The sequence below is a fragment of the Chelonoidis abingdonii genome, chromosome 6, assembly GCF_003597395.2.
Source record: "Chelonoidis abingdonii isolate Lonesome George chromosome 6, CheloAbing_2.0, whole genome shotgun sequence".
In the NCBI taxonomy this organism is placed as follows: Eukaryota; Metazoa; Chordata; order Testudines; family Testudinidae; genus Chelonoidis; species Chelonoidis abingdonii.
Genome location: NC_133774.1, coordinates 90,459,330 through 90,485,526, shown reverse-complemented (window position 1 = coordinate 90,485,526; position 26,197 = coordinate 90,459,330). Strand labels below are relative to the sequence as shown.

Sequence of the window (26,197 nt, the reverse complement as noted above, 5' to 3'; positions counted from 1 at the left end):
TGAGACAAATGTTTTTCCCCGCAGTTGAAAGCTGTCCAAAAAAACAGGACCACACACACAGCCCCGCCGCGCAGCGCTGCTCGCGTCCCTCTGCGGCTGGGGAGGGCGCACACACTCCCAAAATGGCGGAGGGGAGGGCTGCTCTCTGGACAGACTTTCCTTTCATGCTATTACAGCCGGGGAGGGGACCCACCACCACCACTACCGGACAAATAAACCCGAAACAACACCCCCACCAGCACTGATCCCCTCGCCCTGCACACAGACACACACACGGAGGTGGTACATCCCACAGTCTGTCCCTCCGCCCAGCACGCCCGCTCCTTCTCAAAACCACCTAGCAAAACACGATCCACCAGAACAGATTACAGCACACTCTTTGTAGGTTTCACCTGGCTTCCACCCAAACTACTAAGCAATCCACAATTCCCCTCGCTGTGAGGAAGGTGGGGAGGGGGGTTAGGTGCACACTGGTATAGATCTGCATCAGTCAGTCCCTGGAAATGAAAGAAGTGGGGTGGGATGGAGGACAGAATGAGTAAAAGGAAGAAAGTCACCAGAAGAGTGATCAAGTCTTACCTTCTACCCAGAGCTCCTCCACGTTGGTTTCGAGATTAGCTGCCCTTAATCCTACAGCGAAAGCCCCAAATATCAGGAGGCCAACAACCAAAAACTTTCCGCAGTTTTTTTGAATGTAACAGCCCAGTTTAAATAATAGTCTCTGAAACTTCGCTCTTAGCCACAACGGTGCTTTTCTTCCAGTAGCCTTCCCCTGCAAGGCAAGAAAAAGTTAGCAGTTAACGCCTGGAAATAACCACACACCCCCAACGCACATACGTTTTGGGAACTGGAAGGCGACCAGAAGCAAAACAATGATTAATGCATAAAGGTAAATAGCCTCACAGTGTCCAACTGACTGGGAACAATAACACGACAGACTGTGCCATTGGAAAGACATCTCTCCTAAAGGTTTTACTCCATGACCCTGTTGAGCATCTCACATGCACTGTGCGCAGTTGTATGGACAGATGTGTATTTGCTGCTAATTCTCCTATTCATAAATCAATGCACAGTTTGGGGATTACATCACTGCTTGAGATCCGTAAAAATGGTACAGACAGTGCATGCTCCCTAGTCTGAGTAACTGATCACAGCCTTCTTGTAATGAAGTCACTGCTATCAATTCAATTTGCAAAAATTCATTCACGCTAGCAAGATTTACAACACTAGGGGAGAAATAATCAATGCAGATGAACCGCAACATGCATGCCAAGAAAAAAAATCCCTTTCCTGTTCTTATTACATCTCTACAGGGCTGATCGGGGGTTGCTGGCGGGGAAACGCTACTGTGTAACAATTTGTTGCAGTGTCCCTGATTCCCAGCTCTCGGCACCAACTCTGTAGTAAATGCATGTTCCACGTGGTTAGCAATGCTGTAAGATCATAAGCTTAATAGTAATTCATTTCCATAGAGTTTGGAGACGCTGTGTGATCTGAATTAGGAAGTAGAGCAGCCATCTGTAAGCTACGACAATATTTGTGAACGGAAGAGGGCAGCCACATGGATTTTTTCCCCCTTTCCCTTTACTGCAAAGCCTAAAAATCTGCTCCCTGGAATGAAACGATCTCTGAAGAAAGGCAATGGTTCGATGTTGTTTACTTTGAACATTTTTTCCCTTGCAAAAGTAACAAGCGGGATTTGTGCGTGCGTGTGTGTGCGTACGCCAGAGTCAAGTTTCTATGAAATTCCTACACTTGGAACATTTTAATATTCAAAATAAAAGCAACGATCCAGGGGAACTCTTATCTGACTGGCACCGGCAGATTTAAGGTGGCAATTTGTTTACAACTTTCATTTTTCCTCCAGCCGCTGGGGGTAAACATTACAAACTTTCTCTACTACAGGATTTCTCTCTTAAGGAAGTCGCCACTCCACACTTATTGGAAAACGTAACAAAGCAAAACTTCGGCCAAAAAACAGGGAACCATTGAAACTTTTCTCCCTGTTACTGCCTGGTTTATAGAAGTTGAACGGCACTACAGAAGGATGGAGAGAAGCAAAGGAAAGAAAGAGGCAAGAGACTAGAGAGAGAGAGGAGAGTGACTCACAAGGCAAAAAACCGTGAAACTGTCCCTGGTAAGTTTAATGAGAGGAATCAAAAGCACAAACACACACCAGGGAAAGTGTGTACAAGGAGGGAGGGCGGGAGGGAAAGGAGGGCACAGGACTCACAGGAGTTGTTCCCCCTTACTCCCAGCGTTTTATTGGTGGCTGTTTCATTTTCATCTCCCCTTTCCGCCCCGGAGAAAGTATCCTCACCTCCCCCCAAAATCGGGAAAGAGATTAATGCACCTTTGAAATCTGCTCCAAGGCAAAAGCTGCATCGCAGTAGCTTGGCCGCTGCAGATACTCCAGATCCGGTGCCGCGGCGCGTCTGTTCCCTCCGGTCCTTCTCCGCCTTCTGCTACAGCTTCTCCCCAGCCGATCGAGGTCTCTGCAGCAGCCACCGCCACCAGCACCGCCGCTGCTCTGCGGCTCCGAAACGTTAACAGCCGAGGCCATGTTGCCGCCGCCGGGACTGGGCTGCCGCCTCTGCTGCTGCTGTTGTTTTGGCGACCCACGGGCTGGTTCCTCTGTGATTCCCCGCAGCGCGCTGCTGCTTTGGGGCGATCCAGGGGGACTGGAGGGCTGCTGGGCTGCTGGCGCTTCTTTCCGCAGGCTGCTGCTGACAGACCACCTCTTCATACCGCGTTTGCTGCTGCTCCTCTTGCTGCTCCGGGCGAGTCAGACCCTGCGCCTTCCATTGCAACATTTCGCGATGATCCGGAGCTTTCTGGCGCTACCGCTTCCCACATCCAGTGCGTCTGCGAGTGGAGTGAGTGATTTGCCTTCCCCCCTTCGTTCCTCCGGCTTTAACTTTCTACTGCTCCTTTTGCAGCTTAAAGAAACCAGCCTCCCCCCTTCCCCCTCTTGTCTTCCTCCGTGAAAGCAAAGCAAAGGAGGGCTGGAGCTTTTCTTGCTCTCAGTGGTGCTGCTGCTGTGGAGCTGCTGGCTGCTGCTCTGTCTCGACGCGCTGTACCATTCTGTCTCAGCGCAGAGCTGTCTCTGACTCCCGGGGCTTTCGGGACTCCAGTCTCTCTCTCTCTCTGTATCTGTGTGTGTCTCTCCCTCTGTGTGTGTGCAGCAGCAAGCAGCAGCTCCTTGATTCAATAGATGAGATGAAGAAGAAAAAAAGAACTCTCTCCATTTGGATAAAGAGGAGGAGTGAAACGGGGGGGGGGGGGGAGAGAAAGAGAGAGGAGAGAGAAAAAGACTTGAAATCCCGCCCCTGGGGCTGTCAGATGGCTTGGGTTCCTGGGATGCGATTGGCTCAAGGAGGGCAGAAATTACTCAGCAAACATGACTATTATTAGCTGCTTAGCAACAGCTCACCAAAGTAGAGAGACCACCCAGGCAGGCAACCCTTGTGTGTGCATCTCCAGCTTCAGGGGGAGCCTTAAAGAGATCCAGCCTTCTTTGCATGCAATACTTCCATTAAGGAATGCCTTCCTCCTTTCTTCCTTTTCTTTGCAAGAAAGCTTTTATTTTTGACGAGACGTTTTTAGACAAACACACACACACAGAATTTCCTTGAGATCAACATTCAAAAATATATTTTGCTTTAAAAAAAAGTACTGCACGATTTCTGAAGTCCTTAAAAGAAAATCCTTTTAGAGGCACCTTGGCCTCAGGCTGCAACAAATACTGGGAGGTCCAAGTTGAATTCCCAGGCTTGCACAGATAATGACAGGGTGGTGGATACTGCGGTAGAAAGTGCCAGATTTCTCTCTTTTCTTTCTTAACTAAAAAGAAGACTTAGTTCCTTGCTGGAAAACAACTACTTACAATAAGAAAAACACACCGAAAACTTAATACTTAAAAAAGGGATTTTAAACCGTGCAGTAGCTAGCTTGCTGCAATTTAGTGTTCACTCCTTCACTAGAAGTTTAGGAAAGTCAATTTAATGCATTTTAAACGTAAAATTAATACGATATAAAACCTGGCAACTGCTAAATACTTTTTTTTACACTAAATGAATCGCTAGATTGTTTAATTTTTGGCACCCGCTTTCCACGTTTCTGTTTATTTAAAATCAGCCATTCACTGATTTTTTTTAAAAAATGTTATATATGTTACATGGACGATGCCAACTCTACAGAATATATAGGCTTCGATGTTGAATTCATCGAAAACAGTTGTGTTGTCTGTTAATTGTTTATACTAATAAACCTCGTCGTTTTAGCTAATGTCAAGAGATTGGTTTCCATGTACTCGCAAGACAAAATTCGAGTATAGTAGTAGTATTGACTTAATTTCATGATGCATTTAAAGGATCAACTCTTCTTGAATTGCACAGATTCAGCGCTTGGTCGTTTCACTCTCTACTCACGCAGACTTCCCAGTCCCACTGAAGTTAGGGGGAACTCTGCGTGTGTAAGGAGGACAAGATCGAGCCTTGAAAGCACTTTCCCCTTGCAAGGCTACATTTAATTGTAGTTCGATAAACAACAAGCTGCTTTTGGTAGCTTCGAGTATGGAAGTAGCGGGACTTTGTTGACTGTGAAATGGGGAGTGTTGCTTTAAGGTGCACACGGTGTGTGTTCATTGAAAAAAACAACCCTACTTTGAAAGGAGGGGGAGGGGCAGGGAGGCGGGCCCCGAACTTTCACGTGACAAGCGGGCCCTGGGCGCGCGGGGCTGGGCTTTCCCTCCCAGTACGGTGAGTATGGGGAGCTGCCTCTGTGTGCAGCCACAGTGCATCGAGCTGGCAGCGAATGCACAAGCAGGTACGACGCTATGCTGTGACGGAGCCAGTCAGGTCCGGGGGGAGATCTGCTCTTTAAGGCTGGGGAGGGGAATCAGTGCTCACCCCCTAGTTTTGAGCTGCTGCACAGAGAAATGCCAGGCAAGCCATAGTACATTCCTAAAGGAGGTCTCCCCCTTTACGTTATCCAATACCATGCCGGGCTGACTACTACTGGCCAATAGCGAGGGAAAGGAGACCTTTCCATTCAACTCTGCACAACATCGTGGGGATAGTCACGGGCTGCCGGCAGAGACAGACCCCATTGAGTTATGCGCACAGCTCGCACAACAGAGACAAGGGGGTTCTTCAGCTGAGGGTTTCAGCTCTTGGGGGTCTGGCCTGCTGCACAGATGTTAACAGATGTGTGACAAGCTGGGCGCCCAAGCCTTCCTGCAAAATGCATGTTAAGTTTTGCAAAGAGGTGTTCACCAAGCGCATGCCAGGCAGTTCTTGTTTGGGGACAGTATTTTAGAGTGAGTACGAACCCGGGGGAGATCTAACTTGAACGCGCTATATTTAACTGCCTGCGAGATATAAATAAAGGAAGGGGGGGGGACGACATGTTTCGTGGAAAAAATACAAACAACTGAACACAGCAAAAGCAATGGGGCTAAATAAGGTGGCAACAGAACTGGATAGACACTTACTAAATTATAAAACGGAAAGCATGCGCAGTATAAGGAAAATCTGTTATTCTAGTGAATATAGGTATTGCAGTAAAATTAAGTAATAGCATTTAGTTGACGGGATTCCAAGGTCCTAACAGTCATTTGGTGATGTCACCAACATTTTGTTCATAACTTTTACTAATCTGTTGTTTGTGTAAGGTCTGGAGGTGCTGAGAACTTTTGAAAATCCGACCATGACTATATTACTGTACACACTAGATTGTACATCGCCCAACTTCACGGGGGCAGGGGTACATAAACTAGAAACCCCATTTCAGCTGGAAACGGATATATCCATTATACAGTTGATTATCTATTGCGTAGCAGTTACAGATTGAGAAAGTTAACTGTCACTGTCTAATAAGAAATCAATAAATTGATGTATCAGTATCGGTATAGCTACCATTCAGCCTGTGTAGTTTTGATGGGGAAGAAAACTCCGGCGTACAAGCATTTTAGTTTAGTTTCACTTTAAAGAATAACATTCAGCTGGTTTAGATACATCAAACCCTCAGATTTTCTCCTGTTGCATTCTGTTTGATAGGCTGACTTTTCCGGATTTCACACAATAGCCCCATGCTCATAAATTCTCGCCACTGGTTCCAAATCTCAATTTGAAGACCCAGATTTAACTAGCACTATCTTAATCTCTCCTCTCTCCCTGTGGTCTGTTTTTTCATGCACAAGAGATGAATTACTGCAGGGATCTAATTGGCCTTGTTTCTGTAATGTTTTTTTAAAAAAGGAAGAAGTGTCAGTGTAAAAGTCTGTCTCAACTTGGGTGGTCAGAGCAGTGGCTGCCCCCAATTTGCCTCATTGCTGATGCATGCGATAATGTTGTTCCTAATCAATCTGCCCTTATTTACATTTGTAAGCATTGTTGGCTTTAATATGCATGCCCTGTGCATGTAACTGGGGCTCGACACCAGTTTTTTTTTTAACTTCCACAAATCACAAGGATCCCACAGATTTCATATAGAGCTGACTTTATGGATGAAGGAAAGCCTGCTAAGATGTGTGTTGGGGAGGCACATCTAGCCTGAAATCCTTTACACCTTGCCGTCCCAGATGCACCTTCACTCCAGACTTGTGTGGAAGAACCTCAGGACTTTGGACATATACGAGTAACCTCCAGCTGGACCTTCCTTTCTTACAGTGCTCTAAATTGTATATAATCTTCAATTCAAAGAGCTGAATTTTCAATATAAGCCCTAAGATGTCAGAGCTTTACAATTTCCCAAATAGATTGTGTATCAGATCTAATAGATGTTAGTAATGGGTAACAGATAATTAAATCAATTTTCGTGAGTTTTTCCAGCTTTTCAACCTCTTTGGGGCCACACCATCAAGAAAATTGCACTCATTGTAGCATCCGGTTACACAGAAACGACACAAATAAAACACCTGCACTACAGATTGTTTGTTTGGATGTTATGAGACAGCAGAGCATTGGACTGCAGCAGATAAAACCGACTGTAATAAACTAAATTGCCTTTCGTTTTGTAGATTTTATGGGTTTTGCCTCTCAGACACATAATCATGCTAGAGTATAGGTCTGTTTCTGGGCGGAAATCTCATATATTAGAGATAGGGTGGTTCTTGCAACGACTAAGGCTACGAAGGAAAACATTTTACATCGCCCAGCACATATATTAATTCATTTGATAAGCCTCCCTCCCCCTTTAAATAAACTCTTGTTTTCACAGCTTCCCGTTGAACATCTTCCCATTTGTTCTTACAGGCGAGTGGTTGAAACAGATGCAGTGTAAAGACATTCTGTAGGGAGACATTCTAAAAAGTGCCAGGGCTTGGGAAAGGACCAAGCAGCATGAATCAAACGCTGCTCTCCCCCACCTCCACCCTCATCCCCTCCTCAGGACTGTAAGAAAGGGAACTGCTCGAGCCAACTTGTCAAAACAATGCGGCTAATTACCCCTGATCTCTTTTAATGGAAAGCTGCTTCGCACGCCACAAAGGAGCAAATGAGGGATCTACAGCATAAACCCAGGAGCGTAGGCATTTCATCCGCAGAGAACTGCGGAGAAATGTGCCGCCCGAATCCCACAGACCTCTACATTCATCAAGATGCACAAGCAAGTCCAGCAGGGTGGGCGGCCCAAGCCCTTTGGGAGCTGGGAACCACACCAGCGGCAGTGGTAGCAACAGTCCCCTGGCTCCAAAGCCTGGAGGAAATCCCAGCTGTAGCAAACCTTGTCATCCTCTGAACCAGAGTCATTTTCAGAACGGATTCTTTTTCTGGCAAAGTGTCCTGCCACTTGCGTGACTTTAAGGTGCACTGAGGTGGGGGGGAGTTACACTGAACAGTTTGTAGCCATTCTGGACAGCATCAGGGCTCTGTAACTATATATTTCAAGCCTTGCATTTGGCAGAAGGCAGGCCATTCATTTTCATGATCTCTGCCATCGGGTCTTGCAGGAAAAAAGCTGAGCTACACGATCCCTTTGACCCACTGCTGGAGCAACAAATTTTATTAGAGATATAGGCGTGAGAAATGAAAAGGAAGTAAAACAATTCAGGCTCATTGTGTGTCTTTCTTTCATAGTGCTAATCCGGTTTACACATCACGCCTATACGTCTCAATAGGGCTTTATACACTGTGGCAAAGGCAGAAGAAAATAAAAGGTGTGTGTGTGAGAGAGAGGGAGGAAGAGAGAGAGAGAAAAAATAAAGATAACACAGGGAAACCAAGACATTTGAATTCAGAGTGGGCTGCCTTGTCAATTTTCCATCTACCGGCTCTTGAAAGCAAATAGATGTTTAAAGGACCCTCCCCCTAAATGCTGACTCCTGTTTAAATATATTGTCAGATTATAATCTAGCTACACAATGACTCTAATAACCCTAACCGGAAATTACATACACCTATCAGACTGGTGTTGAAATGATGTGAAAGACCCCCGATCTAGAACTGGTAAATGCTATTAGGCTAGAGGGTGGTAGATACCCACCTTAGCGCCAAACCTTATTTGTAATTATTCTGAAACACCAGACATTTTGCAGGTCCTACTTAGGCAAAACCTTCTATCGATTCAATGTATTTAGAACATAGGTATATTATTGCATATACCATGTTATGTAAAATCTGCATATGTTGTGTGCAGTAGGTACTGGGGCAAAACATAAATAGTCCATTTTAATGCTGTCCTGGATTATTGTCACTATCTTTTATTATGTCAGCTACAAACTGGCACACATAGCCACAAGGAGTATGTGTTGCACTGGCATCAGAGATTGGCTCCTGGACTCCAATTTGCCTATTTCATTGGAGCTAAAGCGATCTTGTCATAGCCTTGTTGTTGCCTTTTTGAGTGATATATTATATATACATAAGACACATAACTGGTCCCAACATTAATCATAGGGTCAATGAATCACTGTTGTATAGTCCTATTTTTCAGCAATTTATAAATCGGCTATGAAAATTTATTCCGAGCTAAATCTAAAATACAAAATCTCATGGCTATAAGTATTTCAAAAGAATCTACTTTGCATTCATTAAGTAAAAGAAATGCAAAGAAACAGGGTCTTCTTTCGGTCACAATTGCTATGTTATCCAATAAATATTGGCTTCGTAGTTTACAATGCATGTTTGCATTCTGTGATGTAGACTGTTACAGTAACACAAAATAGGAAAATATGCAAGAGGCTGAGATTCAAAACGGACAGACTACGCCTCTACATGAATGACTTTCTGACAAGGTTCTTACTAACAATCTTTACTTCAAAGGAGTAGCAAGGTTAATGCACAAAAAATGGCTAACTGAATTCCACAGACTAGATTTGACATCACAACCGCTCAAAAGGTTTGATGTGTGCTCCGAAATGTATCAAAGAGTAAAAAACCTGGAACGAGTCCACTAACAAGATATCTGATTTAAACTCCCTCAACACCTGCAAAAGAAATTTAGTGTCCTTAACTTCGCCCTTTCTGCAGTCCCATTCTGCAGTCCTCGTCCAGTCAAGACTCCCATTGGCTTTCCCCTGAGCAAGGAGTACAGGATCTGGTCACACATATGAGCTGCACGCACTAGGCACTACACAGGGTGAGAGTTTCAGGAGCTAGGATTTCCTTGTTCTCGTATGTTTTAAACTAGACCTTTAATATCTGATCTGAGCCTATGACAAGACTGCAGAGACATATTAGTTTATAGGAAAGCTCTTTTATTCGAACCTGGCGCCCAACAATTATCATAGTCTCAGAAGGAAAACACTCTCTCTCTCTCTCGCCTGGATTCACTATCCCAGAGGGGACCGATAAACGGAAGCCAGGGTGGCGACCCTTCCAAGCGTGAAAATGGGATCCGAGAGACCCCCCTCCACGTGAAATATCGCTGATCAATTCCATCACCACCACCTGGCTGAGGGAGAGTAACGATTTGAGGGACCCTCCTATCTCGAGCATTATAACAGCCAGCCACATAGACTCTCCTGCCACAGAGCTGCCTTCCTCCTTTTACACAAGCCAGGTTGCTCCCTCGATTCCCTTCCTCTTTCTGCTTCCCCTTCTAACCAGACCCTATCACAGTCAGACTGGCGAGAAGCAGGCACTTTCTTTCTAATGTTTTTTACTGGAAAGATCAGCTTTTGCTTACCATCTTCCCCCTTCTCATGTGGAGCACCTCGCTGGGACTTGGTGATCTGACGAGTTTTTTAAATTTCATTCAGAGCAGAGGCAGACTTTGAGGTTACATCAATTCTTTCCTTCGTTCTTTCTTTTCCTTGCCCCCCCCTTTTTTTTTTACAAAAGGAACTGAAAGTGTAAAAAATAATCCTTCTAGGTTGCAGGCATTCTGCAGAGTGCTGGAAAGGCTCACAATTACATGCCTGTTTCTATTAAGCAGCTCCATCGTCCTCCATGTGGGTGGTCTGGCTCTCAATAGGCAGGACCTGTCAGGGTCACGTGATGAATCCGAAAACTTTACCCCTTTACAATAAACTCAAGGAAAGCAAAGTAAACTAAAGTAACGTGCTATCAGCAGAGCCCTCCTGGGTAAACAGGCAGCTCCCTGCTCCAGACCAGTTTAGCTCTCTGAGGCAAACTCAGGAGACGATCACTTTCCATGTCTGAAATGGACAAAGAGGACACAGGATTCTCTCTCTCTCTCTCTCTCTCCCTTTTAGACCAGTTCAGATCTTACGGACCATAGAGATCTTATTTAATCTTGTAACTAGCCCGAGTTAGTTTCCTCCTCATCCTCGGGGTTTCCAGTTGAGAAGGAGGTAAGATGTGAGAGGTGCCAGGTGTTGGAATGCAGTCCCCCTTGTTAAAATAAATACATGGTTTAATGTATATGAAGAGAAAAGGGAATGAGAGTTTTCCTCTGCTTAAATGTTTACCATTCCGCACTGCGCTGGGTTTAAAAATGTTTGGTCATGCAAGATTTATGCCAATCCTTGACATTTTTGCTAGGGGTCATTAGGAAGTTATGTCTCCAAGGTGGTAAAACAGCACAAAGTCAGATGGTTAACCCACAAGAAACATATCTGATATTACTTTTATCAGAACAGAACACACCCAATGATATTTTAAAAAATAAATTGTCTTGTCCATTTCCCTATATGATATAAGCCCTATAGATATTTACTGAGGATTTATAATGTTAAGATCTTGTGGTAGCTGTGTAATATTCAAAATATGGAAGTTGTTTTAAGTATCTCTCCAGTGTTAGAGTGTTGCAGAGAATGAATGCAGAAGATCTCTCATTGAAGATATTTAATGTTTGGTTATGACAGATATAAGATCTGTTTATTTTGACCAGCCACCACATTACACATTTAATTTGCTCACAAGAGCAGCGTACTCATTACAAAATATGTACATAGGGTATTTGAAGTATTAAACATGGACACCCCAGACATATGAAACCTTCCTGACCAACTGTCAAGATTTCTTTATATATGTGTTAAATTTAGAAAATATGTTTAATACTTTTAATTCTGTTCAGTGACTGAATGAATTTTTTGAAGCTATAAATAACACTCTTCTAGTCTAGCAATCTACAAGCTCTATCATGCCTATTATAAAATGCCATTATTTTAGGTTAATTTGCATTTTAGGGTTAGAATCATGTGTGTAGTATTCACTATTCTGGAGTTATATACAAAAGCTGGTAGGGAATATCCCTGTACCAGAAGGATTTAAATAACAGTTCTGTGCAGCTCATTTGAATAAAGTGAGACCGGTCACATAAATAATGAGCAACACAGACATTTTGCTCCTGAAACAAATAATTTTTTTGTCATGAAAGAAGGCATCCACATTTATATTGTATTAGGGGTCAAGAGGGAGGAAGGGCATGGAAGAAAAAGTCTAATAGCATTTTTAAAGGAGTAGATGAAAAATATACCACTAGCTACAGCCTTATCACAAAGATAAATAATGGAGTTAGATGACCAAAGCAGAAGATAACATGATGGTACATAGATTCACTGACTCAGATTATAAAGCCAGAAGGGACCATTGTTATCATCTAGACAGACCTCCTGTATAACACAGGCCATGACTTAATTCCTGTTTGAACTGGAGCATATTTTTTAGAAAAAATCCAAGCTTGGTTTTAATATTTCCAGTGATGGAGAATCCACCACAACCCTTGTGTAAACATGTAGGTGAGTGTGGCCCTCCCTTGCTGTCAGTCTCTGAGGGAGGCCATGCCTCTTGGCTGTCACACCTCTGAAATAATAGTCTTAGACAAGGGGGAAGTTAGCAGTCTTGGGGCTCAATCTCTCCGGCAGAGTAGAGCAGCAAGTGATCCAGGGGCCCAAGCCCTCAGACAGGGCAGGCACCAACAGTCTAAAGTCCAATCCTCAGGCAGGACAGAGCCAGGTATAGTCTGGGAACCAAGGTCCTCAGACAGGGTGGGGTATGAGCACACTCTAGGGCCCCAATCCTCAGGCAAGGCAGACCAGTTTATATTCCGGAGACCCCGGCCTGCACGTAGGGCAGGGTACCAGCAGTCTAGGGCTCCAAGCCTCTGGCAAGACAGAGTAGGGAATAATAGTGGTTTGGGCTGGATGATCCCGGATTGCCTGGATTTTTCGGATTAGGGAGCATAGTTTGCCTTGCCACAAGGTGTATCGCAGGTACGTTGTTTCCTGCCACCGAATCCATCACTTTTGGGGGTTTACAGTGAGACCTGCCCCTAAGGGTACTCAGCATGGCTGCTACCTGATTCAGGTGGCCCTCTCAGTGGTGACTGTTTATTACCACATCATCCAGGTATGCTGCAGCATACTCAATGTGGTGCCGCAGCACCTGGTCCATTAAGTTCTGGAATCTTGTGGGTGCCCCATGGAGACAAAAGGGCATCCTGGGAAACTGGGAGAGCCCAACATGGGTGACGAATGCTGACCTTTCCTTGGCAGGTTCATCTAGTGGTACTTGCCAGTACCCCTTTGTTAAATCAAGGGTGGTAATATATTGTCCCTCTCCCAGCTTGTCTACTCACAAGCTTGGGTATGCATCAAATCAGGAAATGGCATTGACCCTCCAGAAATTGATACAGAACCAGTGGGTCCCATCCTGCTTGGGGGCAAACACCATAGGACTCCACCTCTTGCTGGAGGATCGCTAAATGACCCCGAGTTCCAACATAGCTTAGACTTCCTGTTCCACCGTTTCCTGAATGTGGTGCAGGAGTGGCGGGGTTGTTCCATGGACAATCTCTCCAGGGTTGGTGCAGATGGTGTGGCAGACCTAGGTAGTCTCTCCCAGCATGTCTGTGAAAGTCCTAGGGAAAGCCTCAATGAGACACCAGGCTTGCTTCAGCTGTTCCTCTGAGAGTGTATCCCCAAGCAGGGGTATCTTTGGTTCTGTTTCCATGGGGATCTGCAGTCCCAGTTTGGGTTCTGGGGGCTAAGGGCTGATCAATAACCCTTCTCTTTCATGCCAGGGTTTCAGAAGATTAACATGGTAAATCTGGTGCTTCTTTTTCCAATTGGGCTGTCGGACCTCATAGCTGATGGGTCCTGTCTGGCAGATCACCAAATACGGATTCAGACCGAAATGGCTGGTAGTGGGGTTGCCATGGGCCAGCTGTAACACAGTCAGCCGATGGAAATGGGAGACCAGTAGTTGGAACTGGGGCTTCTGGGTCCAAGGGTCTCACTCAACTCAGTATAGCCAGTCTCGGGTGAGCTCGAAGCGAGACTACTGAGTGGCCTATTGTGGGTCCACGGCCACACTGTCCACATAGGCCAGTTGTTCATACTTGTAAGCAGAGTCAGGATGAGCTCTACCTTGACATCTGGTGGTGAATTATGGGGAGTGTGGAAAGAATCTCAGGGAGCGTGGAAAGGAATTCCAAGTATTTGCATAGGCACACCCACCCTACCTAGCATTAGCCCATGGCAGTCTGGGATGGTTATTTTGACAGCTCTGGGATCCCCAATTTCTTTGTTATTGGGGCAGGAGGAAAAAAAGTCCTGTCACCCTAATTATGTGAATGAGGAACTATGAGACTGCTTTATGACAGAAATGACTCAAGCTGAATTAAGCAGTACTTGCTAGACAAGGGACATGGGTTCCAAAACCCAGTGAATTGAGAGAGGTTGGGGATTTTGTGTGTGTGTGTGTGTGTGTGTGTGTGTGTGTGTGTGTGTGTGTGTGTGTGTGTGTGTGTGTGTGTGTGTGTGTGTAAAATCACTGAGTGCCATGTTAACTAGCGGGGGAGCCTGAAGACCTATTGCTAAGTGGCTGGCAAAGCGGACCAGTTTGCAGCATGTTGGAGCAGCCCATGGAACCGTGAGCAGAGTGGACCGGTTTGCAGGGACGGCTGGAGTGGCTCATGGGTTGGCTGGAGGAGCAGCAAAGCTGCTGTAGTGGAGCTGGTCGTGGTTAAGGCTTGCAGCAGAACTCCATGGAGAGGCGGAGAAGTTGCCCCTGGCCCACGTAAGGTGCCCCTTAACACCCTTCCCCTTCCCCCATTTCCACCCAGGCTGAGGGGGGGTAAAACTCTGCAGATAAACTTTTGAACTCTGGGGTGGCACTGACCAGAGACTTTCGGGTTGTTGGACTTTAGGGTCTTAAGTCCAATCACCCCAAGGTGGAAAGGACATTGCCAGATGTACTTGGAGGTGGGTTTTTTTTGCTTATGGTTTGTGTTATAATCCTGTTTGTGGTATTTCTCCAATGTGATGCCACATTGTTTCCCTCCTTTATTAAAAGGATTTTGCTACACTCAGACTCCGTGCTTGCGAGTAGGGAAGTATTGCCTCCTAGAGGCGCCCGGGGGTGGTGGTGGTGGTATGTAAGTGTTCCAGGTCACTGGGTGGGGGCTCGAGCTGGTAATGCATTGTGTTATTGAAACGGAACCCCTGGATACTGAACCTGGCCCTTGTTGCTGCCAACTCAGAGGGGCAGAAGGGTTACATATGCATTGCTCAGCATGGGGTCATCTTTTTGGTCCTGGCAGAAGTCTGCTGCCATGTTTAGTCTGACATCTCCTCCCCCGGATTAGATTGGTCCATCATCTTTCATGGCGACCCGACCCTCCGGTGTGGCTGGCTGATTGCCGGGTCTGGTTTGCAAGGGTCCACCTCCATGTCATCAAGGTCACTTCCTCAAGGTCCTCTAGACCTGGTTCCTCTGTTTTTTCTCATCAGGTTCATTCCCCTCAAGAGCCATCTGTGTGGCAGTTCCTTGGAGGCCAACAGTTTGTAGGACCTGGGAGAACTCAGGCCAGTCTCAGCCAAGGATGACGAGATAGGGCAGCACTGGCAGGGCCAGTGCAACCCATTAGGTGACCTAGGCGGTCACCTAGGGCACTAGCATTTGGGGGGCGGCATTTCGGGTCCTTCAGCGGCGACTGCAGTGGTGGATCTTCGGCCGCCCCAGTCGTCATCGACATTTAGGTGGAGGAACCTGGGGCAGCAGGGCGTGAGGAGGGCTGCCTGCAGCAAGTAAGAGGGGGTACGGAACGCAAGGGAACCGCTCCCCTCCCCAGCTCACCTCTGCCCCGCCTCCTCCCCTGAGCACGCCGCCCCGCTCTGCTTATCTCCCTCCCAGGCTTGCGGTGCCAAACAGCTGATTGGCGCCACAAGCCTGGGAGGCAGGAGAAGTGGAGTGGCGATGGTGTGCTCGAGGAGGAGGCGGGGCAGAGGTGAGCTGGGGCGGGGAGCTGCCGTGGAGGGTCGCCTCAGGGCAGAGGAGGGGTGGGGAGCTGCCATGGGGTGGGATGCCTTAGGGCAGGCGGGGGCAGAGAGCTGCCACAGGGCTCGAGTGGGGAGAGGTCGGGCGCAAGGTTGAAGTTTCTTCTAGGGCATGAAACATCCTTGCACCCGCCCTGAGTGCTGGAGCAGTGTCTGCATTAATCCGTCCAGTATCAATGCCATCTGGGCAGTGGAATACACCTTTACATTCCCATGGATGCAATGGAGGCTGATCTAACCTCAGATTTGGTCAGGGGACAAGATGAGCTGCCTGCGTACTAAAGTCTGCCTGCATCCCGAGTCAACTGGAGCTTCCAAGCATTGCTTGTCCAGGGCCATGGAGATCGTCATCTTAGGGCCAAGATGCCAACAGGCGTGGGTCTCTCCAGTGCAAACCTGCCCACAGGAGCTGATCCTCACAGGCCCCTGACTTTATAACGGCCCAAACTGGTTGAAGTTGAGAGGCAGGTCCAGACTCACAGGCGGCAAGGGATAAAGGATGGTGCTGTGCGGCAGGGGCTTCCTGCCACCAGGAAGTGCTCCATCAACCATACTGCCACAGGCAGAGTGGGGTGGGGGGTGGTACCACATGACCCAGGCTCAGTCTTATGCCCCCAATCATTGCAGTAGTCGCTGTTGCCACTGGAGCTGAGCAGCTTCTTGTCACTTCTGGTTCCTGGCCCACCATCTCACCAGCTGATCCCAATCCATGGTGGCGTCCACTGCGGGTGAGTTAAGAACCATCACGGTCCCCCTTAGGTTCGGGGGGCAGGCGTTACCTGTGTTTTCCACCACGTGTAAACATGTGATGGCCCTACCTCACTGTCAGTCTCTTAGCGAGGCCACACCTCCTGGCTGTCACACCCCTGGAAATAACAGTCTTAGACAAGGGGGAAGTTAGCAGTCTCGGGGCTCAGTCCCTCCAGTGGGGTTGAGCAGTGAGTAGTCCAGAGGCCCAACCCCTCAGACAGGGCATGGGATCAACAATCTAAAGCCCAACCCTCAGACAGGACAGAACCAGATATAGTCTGGGAACGCAGGCCCTCAGGCGGGGTGGGGTACTGAGCACACTCTGGGGCCCCAATCCTCAGGCAGGGTAGACCACTGAAAAATCTGGGAACCCTGGCCCTCACGCAGGGCAGGGTACCAGCAGTCTAAGGCTCCAGCCCTCAGGCAGGGGGCAAGCACCCAACACAGTCTAGGGAGTTCAGGCAGAGGATAGACTCCCACAGGCCTCCTGGCTGACAGCGGGGTAGCTGGAGATAGGAGGATGAAGGCCTACCCTGTTATCAGATTTGCCCATTACTTTGGGGAATGCTCATTTATTCGGGTCACTTTTCTGGGGAAGGGGATTCTGTAATTCTATCAATGTACTGCTTGTGTCACTTGTGTTTTCATATGGAGCTCTACTTCTTCCTTCTGCAAGTCCCCTCCCAATGGAGCTATCTTGCAGGACATAGGTTCCCTAGGGCTGGGTTTCTCCAGCCCCAAAACCGGATGAGCACACACCTACCCACACATACATTAACAGAGCAAGTCTGAGCGGACCGTGACAATCAGCACTGTCAAGCTGACCCCTTATATGTCCCTGGACTCACTGGGCTGGATGAAGCAGCACTTTCAAGCTGTTACCCTTATGTGTCCCAGATTCAGCACGTCCCTATCCCCACCTTCACAACACAATTGTACTGGCAGTAACCTACTTGATGAGCAAACCCAACAGTATTCTGGGCGCTGCAGGGATCTTTAGATTAGGTAAAAGAAGCGTTGCTGCAGAGTAAATGGGGGAAGCTAAAAACACAAAAGAATAAGGTTCAGCAAGAGAGAGAGAAGCAACCAGCTTAACCATACAAGTTATTTATTGCATACTAGTGATAACTACACAAGGAGGGCTAAACCAACATAACCTACATTATTAAAGGTTAATGCTTAAGGTAGAAAGGGAAAAATGAAAGAGAGAGAAGGGGATCTCACCACTGCCTGAAGCTTGAACTGGTCGTGGTTCCCAGATGATGCTGGTAGCTGAGGGTCCTGAGAACAGGAGGCAGGCAGAGTCCACAGCATGATCAGTCAGGAGAGTATGAAGTCCCAGTGGAACTGATGCAGAGTTTGGATCTAAGCATCAGAACACTGACTGGAGGGTGAGTAGGGATTTTTGTAGAGAAAACGCAATTGTTCAAGGGAGAACAATAGATTTTTTTATAGGTAAGTCTGTTAATTCAAGAGTTTTCTTTAGACTAGACAAAAGGAGCTGATTGCTCTTGGCTATGGGTGGTGTTTTCTTCCAGGGAGCTCACAATGCAACTAGTAGGCTTCACTATTTGGATATCAGTTAAGGATTCATTACTAGAATTGGCCTGATAATTGCTGAGCTGGGTGTGTGCAGACCTATTTCATTAGCATCTGGAGCAGAGATTCCCAGTGCTTCCCTGCTTTTTCTGGTCCCAGAATTCAGTGTGGTTCTCTGTTCTTCATTCTGTATGTAAACTGAGATGTCTTTCTGTCCCATCTTTCATGAAGATGAGGCTAGGGGAGTCGTCTCTGCTCTCCATTCTGTATGCTAATGGAGATGTCTTAATCTTGCCACCCTTGTCGGGAAGGGTCTAGGTGTGTCTCCCAATGCCCTTCACTGCTCTCTGCAAGTTTTTTTCCTCTGATGGGTTTTGGTTTAAGCAGAGGCTGGGGGGCGGGGTGTCTTTCATGAGTCAGACTGGATACTGCACCCTGGTTCCCCAAGAACACAGAGGTGTCTGGTATCAACCCAATTCCACTGCATCCCAGCCAGGGCCCTAACAGTGGCAGAGTAGTCTGCTGGGATCCAGCCTCAACACGCTGAACTGGACTCAAGCAGCAACCCAGCTGGACTGTAGTCAGCTGTTCCTGGGCCACTTCGTGCCTTACCCTTGGGGTTACCTGGATCTCTGGGTTGTCCTCTGTCTCCACTGGGTATGCTGCAAGCGGTAATCCCAGCCACTCCTCTGCATTGGCCGTATCTGGTAGCTCAGGCAGTTTGAATGAGTCCTCAGCAGGCTCAGGCTCCAGCAGCAGGGTAGAAGTGTCTACCTCCCTCAGTGGCTTCCCCTCAACTGAGCTACAGGGCCTTTCTTTTATACTTTCTATTCCTGTCCCCACACCTCTGCTTCCAGTGTAGCAGGGTGTGGCTTTCCTGGTTCTGCCCACCGGAGGGTGTCTGACCCTCCCTTGCTGTCAATTTCCGAGGGAGGCCACGCCTCTCTGCTACACCTAGGAAAATCATTCCAATGGTTAAGCTACTCTTATTTTTAGAGTATATTTTCACTACAGAGGCCTGCTGTGAAGTTGCATGCCTAGGCAGGTACCCCAAAGAACTGTTTTTTTTTAGTGGTAGGAGGAAGAACAATAGAATAGTCATTGAGAGAAATAAAATGAATTGGGCAACTATCAAGCAAAAAAAGAAGAAAAAGGAGGAATGTAGAATAGTTCAATGTGTTTATGGAAGAAAGATAGAAAGAAAGAGGTATTTTATGGTTGGAAGGAGTTTGACAAACACCTTAGAATCTGAGTGGCTGCTATGACTGGGGCCCCTTTCTCAACTACATGTCATCAGTGATGCTGTGTGAAAGGCCCCAAGGGACAGTGCTGACTAGAAGGTTTCCGGTTTGCGTGTCAGCGATAGCCATCTCCATAGAATGGGGATCCATATAGCAACATACAAGAAGTCATCTCCCTTTCATTCTTTTGAACAGAACATGACAATAGTTATTTTTCCTGATACCCATCATGTTCTCTATGGTTTTCAAAGATGATTGTCAATGGATAACATTTATTAGTTATTCTCCTGAAGAGTCTAATTTGCATAGAACCTAGTTATGGTATATTTTTTCAAGTATTTTCTTACCTGATTTTTATTACCAGCTAAAATTGAAAGGTATTTCTTATTTCTTAATTTTACTTCTTCTCCACTGTTTATTCTTGCAGAGTAAGAAGCAAATTAAGAAAGTGTTGATGAAGATGTGCTTAAAATGCCTACATAATTTTCTAAATCTAAAAATTAATCTGTGCTCTTTTCCCATATCTTTTCCTTTTGATGACTGAAGGAGCTTTTAAGAGTTGTTGGGGAGGCTTACAGAGGCCTTGGACGTGAAGGCTTTAGGGATACATGAGAATGCACACTTTGTCATCTTGCCATCTAGAAACTCAGAATAGGTTGCCTTCTCCATAAATGAGGGTGTTTTGGAACTGGCTAAGGATCTCAAGCTCACTCGGACAGTGATCCCATCCATTTCAGAATGGGTATAGTATCTTGACCAAGTGCAGAGGTCTTCAAACTTTCAAAAAGAATTCTAGTATACTAATAAAGTGATCACAATGATACTTTTCTTGCACACAGTTATAATATATAAGTTATAACAGACCCCTAACTACAACTTCAACCATGGAGTGCCTCCATTCAGGATAATAACAGCCAACCCCAAATCACGATGACTATTTTTTCGTACTTTGCAGAACAAACAAACAAACCAGTGAAGGCTATTCTATAAGAAATCCATTGTTACACACAACTAGATAAACCACACAAACCGAACTGAAACCATGGGCTTTTACCTCTGAGAACACAAGCCCTTACTGCCTGAACTAAATGGAAACAAGTTTTCAAAGCAAAGAAGTATAGGGGAGCCCTTATATTCCCTGTAAGGTACAGCTGTAATTTTAAAAGCATCTCTAGGTGCTGTTGGAAAAAAGTAGACAATACTACTCCATCTTTTTACAGTATTCAACAGCTGCAAAATCTTATGAATTTCTCATTGATTCTAACTGGTAGCATCTTGCAATGTAAAGTTAATAAGGCTTTGGGGGAAACTTGCCTTTGGCCATTATTAGGTCAAGTAATCCAGAAAGAGACAATTTAAGTTTTTAAGTCTCTCTCTGGTAGGCCCCATTAGACTCAAAGCTTTGTTAATCTTTTAAGGGATCTACAAGATCAGTGACCTAATTTAAAGATACTGCTAACATAAGAGTCTTAGTTTAAGGGTACTATGAAGATTAATAAGAGATGAATGTTGTTGGAGTGTTGTTTGTAGCAGCCTCCCCCAAAATGCCCTCCCCACAGATTAATAGGGGCAGATGCTAAAACAATATGAATGGACATAGCTCAATTAAAGTCAACAGAGGCAAGCTGATCATAGCTGATGGTAGAAAGTATGAGAACAAGAAATATTTGCAGTAGTGAAATGCAGGAGATGGGTATGTCTCTACCTCCCAGTGGCTCTGTGACGTTTAGCTGTAGAGTGGATTTTTTGTGAAGAATGGTTCCTTTGACAGGCCCGCATTTTGGGCACAAGGCTTTGGAGCAAGCTGCTCATGAAGCACTGAGGACCTGGCCTGGTCCTGAAAGAAGAAAAAGCAGCATTATTGTGGACCTGAGTGAGTATTGGGGTGTTTTTTTGGAACCCCCAAAATGTAGACTCACCATGGACCTGATAGTACCTTGGTCCTGAGCAAGGGCATGGAGCAGATGAAGATTAGTGCAGAGGATATCTCAGGGAAGATATCAGTTCCTACACAGTTGCTCCTTTGACACTGTTCGTTCAGACCCATGTTCATTTCTCGGAGCTAGGACTTGAAACTTGGTTCTCATGCATGGGAATTGTTCTTTTCTTTCCTGTTATCCTGAGTTATGGCCTTCATTCATCCTCCTTCCAGGTTTGCCAGCTGGAGGGAAGATGATCTCTCCAGATCTGAGGCTTTGTCACAACTATTCTCACTGCTATCTGGGATACAGTCTGAAGGTAATTTTGAGGGTCCTCAGATACTGGGGGCTTCTGTTCCATAATCTTCTAGGGATAATGGGCTTGGCACAGGAGCCTTTGGGGTCTACTGGATCTTATACCTTTTCTCCCTAAGCCTCCTCTATGTCTTGGGTCCAACCCTCTCCAGGGTTTCCAACTTCTAATCCTTATGCTTCTTGGTCTCATGGGCCACCACTCTTTCATTTAGCCGGCAGTTGAGAGATAGATATTCTAGCTCTCCCAAGGCTTTGCTGACACTTGCTAAATCTCCCAGACTTCCTAAGGAGGGGTCATTTTCTTTGAACAATGCTTCCTTGGTTGGTTCCTTATTGTGAGGCAAAGGCCTCTAAAAAAAGAGAAGGAATTATTAAAAACATCTCTTTTTCTATATTTTGGAGTTAAAACATTATATAGCTTTGCAGAAATTCTCACCAACAAAAGTCTTCTGGAGCCTCTTAGGGACCTTTGGCTCCTGTCTGCATCTCTTATACCTGCACACCAAAAGGTAAGCTACACCAAATGCCTCAACACAGCTTTCAAACATTTCTACAGCCACTCAACATGTAGGTCACTAGTATCTCAGATGACCATGAGAGTGCAAGTTCAGGAAGAAATCTTAGACCCCAAGAAATCTTGACAAAGATCCCAAAAGAATAGACTTGTCTTGGAGGAAAGTGCCTTATTAGTGACATCGTAGTTTAGAGGTGCTAATTACCATCAAGATATATGATTGTATCTCTGAGATAGTTCCTTGCTCTATTAGATAGCCTACCAGAAAAGGCAGAGGCTAAGTCCATTGGAGAAGAGGGATAGCGAGGTATGTGTACGGTGCTTCTGAAATGGCAACTCACACTGTTCTTTCTGTGCTTCCTTACAGATGCACAGTGAGGCTTAAGAGTTACTCTTTGCCTGAGAATTTTCACACTAAGATGGATGATTTTCCTTTTGAACAGCCTCATTTCTTCAGTGGCAAAGCTGAAGATGCTCGATAAACACCAAGAGGCACCAAGTCAGTTTTGAGGTCCATTGGATGAGCTCAGCCTTCATACTGGACAAGATCTATCCTCATTAGTTATCACTGTAAGGCTTCCTCATACCATCTTCATACAGTTTGCAGTTAAACTGTTGATTTCATAATCTGTAGAGCTGGCACTCCCAATTATCTAAAAATCATCTTTGGATAATTGAGGTTGTGCTGTATTTCTAAGTATATTTTACATTTTCTCCTTCCTATACTTAAAAGCTTTTTGTGGACCTGTATAAGCCATCATTTCTTTGGCTTGCTAGTGGGATGTGCTCACAGCCTATGATTGTGCATGGTTATTGATTCCTGGGAGGACTTAGGTTTTGTACATGTTAAATAGCTGGTATTCTAGAAATTTCTGGAAGCATCACCCTTTGTGTACTATCAGGATAGCCTCAAAGTAGAAGCATTGCCAACTTCATCAAGAACTCCTCAAAAGAGGACAAAAAACATAAATGCTCCCATCATCGCACACTAGCCTTTGCTGTTGTCGAGACAACAGAATATTACACAAAGGGCTGGTCTAGACTACGGGGGAAAATCGATCTTAGATACGCAACTTCAGCTACGTGAATAACGTAGCTGAAGTCGAATATCTAAGATCGGATTACTCACCCGTCCTCACCACACGGGATTGATGTCAGCAGCTCCCCCTGTCGATTCCGCAACTCCGTTGGGGTTGGTGGAGTTCCGGAATCGATATAAGCGCGCTCGGGGATCGATATATCGCGTCTAGATGAGACGCGATATATCGATCCCCGAGCATTCGATTGTAACCCGCCGATACGGCGGGTAGTGTAGACGTAGCCAAAGATACTAGCTACTCCTCCTCCCCTTTGCTTAACTGGACTAATATCAGGGGGAAAATAATCTTTTAACCTTTGTGTGATTGCTTTGGTAGAGTAGCACACAAGCAGCACAATGCATTTGTCTCTCATGTTTGATAGGACAATCATACATGTATTGCCCAGCTCCATTCCTTTCAGGTTTCCTCTCAAGACATCTTATGGGTTTTTTTTCAGCATGCTGTAAACTGGATTTTCCTTCATGCCTGTATATATTGGGAGCAAGTTTTTCACTGAAGTGATATGGGGACGCTATTTGCCAGTTTAAGAAAGTTCTTATATTTCACCCTCCATTTTAATGTTCAGGTTGGTTCATACGTCTACCTCTTCTACAGAGATACTTCATTTTATTAAAGTGAAGTTATACATGAATCGAAAGGTGACTCCGTAGCAACAATATTCCAGGGTCCCAGGTCTATTTTCTCTCAACAATTACATATCAGAATTGCTCAGTGTATGAGTGAAGAGATGTTTATAATGGCAGCCCCACAAAATCCACCCAGGGTGGGTTCTTTCCTTCTCAAGTTTCTTCGCCAATAATAATGATTTTGCAATTAGAACTTAGTTTAACAATGTCTGATAATATGCAAGCAAAAGCAGAATCCATCTTGTTTTCTCTTAACTGTATTAGGTTTGCAGTACTAAGAGGAGTGAAAAGTAATAAAAACATTTTTGTCACTAAAATAAGCACTGCATGCACGAGGTAAACACCTGTTGAGTAATGTGGCATTTTACAGTCACTTTTCTGACCAAAACTGAATTTTAATAATTTAAATAGCACAGATTGTTCACACATTTCTGCATGTAGAAAGGCAGTGCTATCTTTTACCTCTTCCATCCACTCACCCATCAATAACACTTTATACAAGTCTCCACTGTGTGTAGTAATGATTAAAGTACTCTGCATGTACATGGAGTACTTTTTTATTGCCTCTTTGTATTGTTCATTCATATTAACTATACCCATAATATCAATGGGAAACTAATGAGAGCAGACTGGTGATGTCAAAGACAGTGCTAACTGAGTCACAGGTCCCAGTTAACTGAAGGAACTCTTGTTTGTTCTTTTTATACTTATTCAGAAACATTTCAGTAGCAATAAAATAGAGGCTCAAGATTTTGAAATTGTCTCACTGCACTTTTTCCATGGTAAGGTACAGATTACTTCAAATGCGGTAGTAATTAAAAAATGTGGATTGGAACCTCAAAAATGTACATCCATGGTCTTCATCAATACATATTAAGCCCAGTCCCTGTCTATTTGAATATATATTTTGGACAATGCAGTTTGTACATCTTACCAGCATTTCATTGAAACACTATAAGAATTTGGGTATTACCTTTTCTTTTAGATGACTGCATTCTCTATTCACGTCTAATACCCAATAGGGGAACAGAAGTGCAAGGATATACGGATTGTTTGCAGTATTGTGCCCATTTCCCAGGATATGAGAGAGAAGGTAGGGGAGGTAATATTTTTTATTGGATCAATTTCTCTTGAACATACTGACGGCACTTTGAAGCTCTCCGAATGGGAAAACTGAAGGGTCATGTAAATATTGAAATACGGAAAATAAAATGTTTGTTTTACTTCTAGGTGAAAGGCAAAATGGGATCTCTTAGGGACAAAATTCTGCCCTTGTCTTTGTGACTGTGAAGGCTCCTTTCACAGAGGATCCAGGCTGGCTCAACAGCAAAAGAAGAGGGGAAGGTAGGATTACAGTCAGCCCTACAAGGTACAACAATACCCCCAGCTAGTATGGAGCTCAGCTCTGTGGGCCCCACTGGGCACCAGTGTGCAGGAATGATTGGGAGTGGGATCTAGACAAACCAGGTAGGGTTGGGAGTGGGGCCAGGGATCTGAGAAGAAGGGCTATTTGCGCTGGGCTCAATTATGGCGTTGCCACAAGCACTAAATTAGGGACAGTGTGTTGCTGCACTACTTCTGCAGCAACACAAGTGGGAGATTGCAACTCCGAGGTTTACAATGTCCCTCCCACTCTCCCCACTATTCTGGGGAGGGAGAATGCTGTGCTGTGTCTATTCAGAACAAAAAACCCCGCACACCTAGGTGGTGGCATAACTTCACTGATGGGTACATTGCAAGGCTGATCCAAGGGTTTGCCCACTCCGCATCCCCTCCTGCCCACCCACAGAAGGAGAATATGAGTGGTTCTGTGGAGCCAGCATTCCCCTCCTGCACGATTACATGTGATATGATGTAGGTGTCACAGTTCAAGGCAACAGCACCCAGAGGTGGCGCAAGCCCATTGGGGGCCCTAAGCAGGAATTTTTTTGCCCCCAATACATGATAAGCAAATAGGGCCCCCTTAAGTGGCTTGGGGCCCTAAGTAATTGCTTAGTCTGCTTATGCCTCCCGCCTGCTCTGATTGCCCCTCTATGGGCCAGCAAGGGCACACACACTCTAGGTTTCAGGCTCTCAGCCATCACCTCTCTTGGTTGGAGACACGTCTCTCTCTCTCCCTCTTGACCAGGATATTTTCAGGCTGTACAGTTCCCTGACTATGCTGTGATATCCCCAGCAAAGGACAGACCTAAAAAGTCCTGTTTTATGTTATCTCTGAAGAGAATGCAACTGTGGCAATTACACTGTTTACCACACAGTTCTTTCTAAGCAAGCACTTTTATTCATAAAGGTGAAAGCATTACAGAAAAAAAACATTGAAAACAATTAAAGAACCTACACACATGCTAATAAGCTTACCAGAAATCACCACTGGCTCCAGCAACGCCTCTGATTGGTGATTAGTCCTTCAAACCCACACAGCGTGAGGTCACTAGTTAACAGCTTTTGCTCAGAACTAGCACCCCCATGGCTCTGGGAGTCATTCTTTTAACCTGTTTGGGTCTTTGA

At 45.5% G+C, this 26,197-nt stretch overlaps 1 protein-coding gene across 3 annotated transcripts in view; it reads right to left on the bottom strand.

The window, feature by feature from the left end:
- The window catches only part of PTCH1 (patched 1), a 76,857-nt gene extending 73,974 nt beyond the window's left edge, over positions 1 to 2,883 (bottom strand). For all 3 annotated transcript variants that reach the window (XM_032774099.2, XM_075067218.1, XM_075067219.1), the window contains exons 1-2: positions 2,354 to 2,883; positions 580 to 772 (exon numbers count right to left, since the gene is read on the bottom strand). In XM_032774099.2, coding sequence (XP_032629990.1) covers positions 580 to 772; positions 2,354 to 2,746 — 586 coding nt within the window. In that variant the 5' untranslated portion in view covers positions 2,747 to 2,883. The remainder of the gene's footprint in view (positions 1 to 579; positions 773 to 2,353) is intronic.
- Positions 2,884 to 26,197: the final 23,314 nt, after the last annotated feature.